General features: G+C 39.7%; 1 protein-coding gene across 1 annotated transcript; it reads left to right on the top strand.

Annotated features, from left to right (window-relative positions):
• Positions 1–822: 822 nt before the first annotated feature.
• LOC103956979 (nitrate reductase [NADH]-like) lies at positions 823–5,899 on the top strand. Its single transcript, NM_001319810.1, is given in 4 exon segments — positions 823–1,798; positions 2,050–2,190; positions 2,728–2,960; positions 4,541–5,899. Coding segments are annotated over 4 exon segments (2,709 nt in total).
• Positions 5,900–6,887: the final 988 nt, after the last annotated feature.

Raw genomic sequence — 6,887 nt, 5'->3', positions numbered from 1 at the left:
ATATGTTAATAATTATGTGGGTACATTATTTTTTTGCTATAATTTTTGTGAAGAACAATATTACTCTAAAATTAATTTTTAAGTATTTATTATATTTAAAAATATTATTTGAATTTGTTTAAATGTCATAATTTGTGGGACATTAAATGCATAAATACATGAGTTAAATCTTTTAAACGAGGCTAAGGATCTCGATCAAAATATCTAAACAAATAAAATTTCATTCTAATAATTAGGTTGATTAGGAACTGGAAACAAAATGACCCTAAAAAATGACTACCCTTTAGAAATACTAATATATTTTAATATTCTCTTTTTTTTAAGGGAGTTTTAACGAAAAGCTCACGATACTGTTCACTTTAACGAAAAAACACATTTTTACACTAAAAAGTCAATCATGATACTATTTATTTTACCCTTTATTTTGTCTTTATCATTAAAATTTAAAGTTTTTAAACTTTTTTCATTAATTTTCTTTTTTTTTTTGAAATACCGGCAGATATTTAGAAAAAAAAAATTGAATTAATTTGATTGGCGGCAAACGTAAGTTGTTTTTGTGTGGCTCTCGACATGGCTGTAGGCCATTAACCCTCCAGCCATATAACAGCCAAGGCTTCACCACTCGCGCCAACACCTCCTTTCTCCGGGCGCCGCACGTTTCGCATGACACGTGTCAACAATCTATCCGTGGAGCTGCTATATAAACTCTCCACCACCGTCTCTTTTTCCTCGGAAAACAAAACACAGATATCCCAAAAGAAAAAAGATTCTCCCCTTTTCTCACTCCACACACACAAAAGGTGCCCGACACACGGCTGAGATATGACGGCCTCCGTCGAGAACCGCCAGTTCCTCCAGCTGAACCCGCCGGTAAACGGAGTCGTCCGCTCCTTCAACTTCTCTGATCCCACACCCCCGAAAAACACCCCCTTCGTTGACAGCAACGACTCGTCGTCCGACGACGAAAATGACGACACCGTTGTCCAGGAATACACGGATTTAATCCGGAGAGGCAACAACGAATTAGAGCCGTCGATCTTGGACCCCAGAGATGAAGCCACGTCAGACAACTGGGTGCGTCGTAACTCTTCAATGGTCCGCCTCACTGGAAAACATCCCTTCAACTGCGAACCGCCACTCACCCGCCTCATGCACCACGGATTCATCACCCCGGTTCCACTCCACTACGTCCGCAACCACGGCGTCGTCCCCAAGGCTACATGGCAGGACTGGACGGTGGAGATCACCGGCCTTGTCCGCCGACCGACCCGGTTCACCATGGACCAGCTCGTCCGTGAATTCAAGCCACGAGAGCTCCCAGTTACCCTTGTCTGCGCGGGAAACCGGAGGAAGGAACAGAATCTCGTCAAGCAGACAATCGGCTTCAACTGGGGTGCGGCTGGCATCTCCAACTCCTTGTGGCGCGGCGTCCCACTCTGCGACTTGCTTAAGCGGTGCGGGATCCGCAGCCGCAAGAACGGCGCCCTCAACGTGTGCTTTGAGGGGGCCGAGGACCTGCCCGGTGGCGGTGGAACCAAGTACGGCACGAGCTTGAGAAAGGAGGTGGCGATGGACCCCTCGAGGGATATTATTCTAGCATACATGCAAAACGGGGAGCTTTTGGCGCCGGATCACGGGTTTCCGGTACGGGTCATAATACCCGGGTTTATCGGGGGTCGGATGGTGAAGTGGTTGAAGCGCATCGTCGTAACGACGTCGGAATCCGACAACTACTACCACTTCAAGGATAATCGAGTGCTCCCGTCGCATGTCGATGCGGAGCTAGCCAACGCTGAAGGTATTTTCGACTTTATCGAACACCTTGTCCGCACTTGAAATTTGAGCGTTTCTGTTGGCCCGTGGTGTAAAAGTTAGAGCCGAGGTGAGGTGAAAGTGAAAGTGATAGTTGTCAGTTGTGACGTGACTAAACCTAATATTGATAGTTGTCAGTTGTGAGGTGAAAGTGTTACCTTCTTTTACTGTTTTAGTGTTTACATCTGAAGCTAATACTGTTACTGTGTTGGGTTGGGTTGTGAACTTATGTTGCAGCGTGGTGGTACAAGCCGGAGTATATCATTAACGAGCTGAATATAAACTCCGTTATAACGACGCCGTGTCACGAGGAGATATTGCCGATCAACTCGTATACAACTCAGAGGCCGTATACGATGAAAGGCTACGCATACTCAGGTGAGTTATACAGCTTACACTATAATTATACAACTATTTTTCAAGCACAAAACAAGTTGCGTCTAAGTTATATAAGAGAGTTTGAGATAAAAGTTGGGAAAAGAGTAGGTACAGGTCTCTCAAGACTTTTTTTGTCCATTATACTCCAAAATTATTATTTTTCATTCGATATTTATAAAAATATAAAAGAAAAGTTGTATACAAGAAAGTACACTCTGACTTTTTTAACGAGTGATATTAATAGTCTCGTCGATCCTATCTTTTCGGTTGAAAAATAAAGAATGAAGATTAATGAAACACCGATGCATGTTGATAAAATATCGGAAACCACGTTACGAAAATCATAAAAATTTGTCTAAGTTTTTTGGATTTTATTACAGGTCACAATTATTGTTCCATGATTATACGTCATAATTTTTATTTAAAAAATGAAAAAAAAAAATGAAGAAAAAAAGTTGAAAACGAAACAGGTAAAAAGCTAGGGTTTTAACTTTTACATACGTTGTACTTAGTGATTCATCTCTTCTGTTTTTACAGGCGGCGGGAAGAAAGTCACACGAGTGGAGATAACAATGGATGGCGGTGAAACGTGGCATGTGTGCACGTTAGACCACCAGGAGAAGCCAAACAAGTACGGGAAATACTGGTGCTGGTGTTTCTGGTCACTAGAAGTGGAGGTGCTCGACCTACTCGCTGCCAAAGAGATTGCAGTGCGAGCTTGGGACGAGACACTCAATACTCAACCCGAGAAACTCATTTGGAACGTCATGGTAAAGATATAAGTACCACACTTTTTTTTTTTTTCTTCTACATTTTAAATACTGTCTATATTAAGGGACAATTAAACCCTAAACATATATGGATAAGTACTCGATACTGAACACTTTCAGCCTTCTTATGAATTAATTTAATTTATAAATAAACTGTTTATAATCGTGTTAAACTGTGATTAACAAATGAATAAAAATCCTAGAATTTAGGATTAGGGTTACAAGTACAAAACATGTGCTGGAACCAAGTATTTCTTCTTCTTTTTTATTTGTGGGCCTCGAGGCCAGTATAATCGTCTAGTCTTTTTCCTAGGTTAATAATTTGGTAGGGCAAACTTGGCAATATGTGGCTGGCTTTTAGTGGGGTCAAAAATCAGATTGTCACCTGTCACTTTCCCGAAATTAAACCGTGGAGACTTTTCAATATGATTAGTACACGAAATAGTATATCATATGTTACTATACAAATGGTGAAATATGTGTTAAAAAATTAATAACTTAAAAAATAAAATTTCCCACCACTTGTGTTCCTTTCACAATTAAAAATAGGGTGTGCTATACACACATCTTTTTTTATTTCTCACACACTTTTTATTAATTTATGTTCGTTAATCTTCTTCAATTCATCCGATTCGATGATCGAAAACTCAAAATGTATAAGAGAAATAAAAAAGGACGTTTGAATATCACACCCTTAAAAATTTCTCGAAACCGTGGATCTAGCAATTGAAAATGTGTTGCATTTCATTGGTGACGTCACACCATGCATCCTTGGGTCTTGGAAAAAAAAATGAAGAAATACTTGTTTATTAGGGCTGCTCCAACCTACACAAGAATCTTCTCCACGAAGTGCGGGTCAGTGGGTTTTTTTTGGGTATAATGCTAGGATTATTTATTTAAATTATTTTGTAAATAATATAACGTGATTATTAATAATTAAGTATTAATTAATATATTTATTTTTTATTAATAACATCAAATGATTTATATATTTTTAATCTAGATGCACCTATTAGTATATTTTATTTCTACACGCACACATCTCTACATGTTTGATATCTTTTTTATCACTGTCTTATTGGGAGAGTATTTTTAGTGTGATTAGAATACATAATGGTACACCACTTATCACTATACAAGTGATGAGATACCTGTGTTAAAAAATTAACAACTTAAAAAATAAAACATCATTCCACTTATATTATGACACATGGGTTACCACCCGTATTTTGGCCACAAAGAATAATTTCTCGAGAGAGAGGCTAATTTAGAAACCGAATATAGTATATCAAAATATAAAAATTGGAGCTCGAACTTTTCTACCATTGGGCAGATAAATTAAAATTCTGAGCATTGATATTTCTTTATTAATGAAGAAAAGTAACAACTATGACATGTTGATAGATGAAGATTGCATTTTAAATAAAGTTACATGTACATCACCTTATCATAATACCACTTACAAAGATGTAACTTAAACACATTTAACAAAAAAAATATATCGCAAGTAGTTATGTGATATTTTAATCTTTAATTCTTTTTCACTAATTGATTTTTGATTTGTGGGTGTTATTTTTCAGGGAATGATGAACAACTGCTGGTTTCGAGTGAAAACCAATGTGTGCAAACCACACAGGGGAGAGATAGGACTAGTGTTTGAGCATCCAACTCAACCTGGAAACCAATCAGGAGGATGGATGGCCAAAGAAAAACGCTTGGACTCTGAATCCAACATAACCTTAAAGAAGAGTGTTTCAACACCCTTCATGAACACTAGTGCATCCAAGATGTACTCAATTTCAGATGTTAAGAAGCACAACTCTTCTCAATCTGCCTGGATCGTTGTCCATGGCCATGTCTACGACTGCACTAGCTTTCTCAACGACCATCCTGGTGGCGCTGATAGCATTCTCATCAACGCTGGCACTGACTGCACCGAAGAGTTTGACGCCATCCACTCAGAAAAGGCCAAGAAAATGATTGAGGATTATAGAATTGGAGAGTTGGTGTCCATGAATTATGCTTCGGACTCCTCATCTAGTTCTCCTAATAACTCCGTGCACGGGCCACCAAGAACAACGTCAGTGTTGGACCTTATTTCCTTTAACATGGCACAGTTAGCCCCAATCAAAGAAGTAACACATTCAATAAGTGTCGCGCTTATTCCACGTGAGAAAATCTCATGTAAGCTCATAGCCAAGATGTCGATCTCTCACGACGTGAGGCTCTTCAGGTTTGGATTGCCTTCAGAAGACCAAGTTTTGGGATTGCCAGTGGGAAAGCACATTTTCGTGTGTGCTACAATTGAGGACAAGCTTTGCATGAGGGCTTACACTCCAAGCAGCTCAGTTGATGAAGTTGGGTACTTTGATTTGGTGGTCAAGGTTTACTTCAAAAATGTGCACCCTAAGTTCCCAAATGGGGGAATCATGTCACAGTATTTGGACTCACTGCCAATAGGTGCCGCACTAGACATAAAAGGTCCCTTAGGGCACATAGAGTACACTGGTCGTGGTAATTTTTTGGTTAATGGCAAGCCAAAGTTTGCAAAGAAGCTTGCCATGCTGGCTGGTGGGACCGGGATCACTCCAATTTACCAAGTGGCTCAGGCCATTTTGAAGGACCCAGAAGATGAGACTGAAATGTATGTGGTGTACGCAAATCGGACGGAAGATGATATTTTGCTGAGGGAAGAGCTTGATGGTTGGGCTAAACAACATGAGAGGTTCACGGTTTGGTATGTGGTGGAGAATGGTAAGGAAGGGTGGGAATACAGTGTGGGATTCATCACGGAGAGTGTGCTGAGAGAGCACATTCCCAATGGATCGGACGGTGCTCTTGCACTAGCATGCGGGCCCCCTCCGATGATTAAGTTTGCCGTGCAACCAAATTTGGAGAAGATGAATTATGATACCACAAATTCATTGCTGTTGTTTTGAAGGTATATGTGCAGAAGAGGTCGTAATATGTACATATTAAAATAAAGTCAATTGTACTCTATTTGCTATCACGTTGAGAACACTACTACATTAAACAACTTTCAAGATGAATATAAGTTCATCGCGTAAAGCAAAATTTCGTAGCGTGAAAAATGGCATGATGAAACCTTCATCACCCTGCACTTGTTGCTCAACGTTTGAGAAGAGAACAATTGCACGACGAAAAAAAAATTTCATCGTTTTGATCTTAGCTGCACACAAACTGAACCGTGAGAAGTTTGGCAAGGACTAGCTCTCAGATGTAGTGATAGTCGATCTTGACATGCTTGATATAAGCATGGAACACGGGATTGGAGGCCAATGCAATGGCTGAAATGTTGTCACACTAAATCTGAGGTAGAGAAGGCAACTGAAATCCAATATCTGTGAATAGTTTGCATATCCATGTCAATTTTGCAGCAGTGTGAGTAAGGGACCTATACTCAGCCTCTGTGGATGAACGAGCAATATTGTGTTACTTGGCACTCCAACTAATGATGGAGGAACCAAGGAATATGTAGAAACCACCAGTAAAGCATCGATCCTAATAATAGCTTGCCCAATCAGCATCTGAGAATGCTTTAAGTGTGAGAGGTGAAGCAGTTTTAGGGAACCATGAACTATGTCCAAGAGTACCTTTAAGGTATCGAAGGATACGTTTAACTGCCTGAAAATGTGGTTCTTTAGGAGAGTGCATAAACTGGCACACTAAGTTGACTGCAAAGGAAAGATCAGGGCGAGTCTAAGTGGGGTATTGAAGTGCCCTAACTATTGATTGATATTCTTTAGGATTAGTTAATGGAGAACATGTGAGATCCAATTTTGCAGAACTAAGAGGTGTAATGCAAGGCTTTGCTGCATCCATTTTAGTTCATTTGAGAAGATCCAAAATATATTTGGATCGATGAAGAAAAATTCCTGAAGCAGATCGAGTAACTTCTAAGCCAAG

The sequence above is a fragment of a genome, unplaced genomic scaffold, assembly GCF_019419815.1.
Source record: "Pyrus x bretschneideri cultivar Hongxiangsu unplaced genomic scaffold, Pyrus_bretschneideri_v1 Contig17, whole genome shotgun sequence".
Taxonomy (NCBI): Eukaryota; Viridiplantae; Streptophyta; class Magnoliopsida; order Rosales; family Rosaceae; genus Pyrus; species Pyrus x bretschneideri.
The sequence above is the reverse complement of the archived record's forward strand: the minus strand, read 5'-3'. Positions and strand labels throughout refer to the sequence as shown.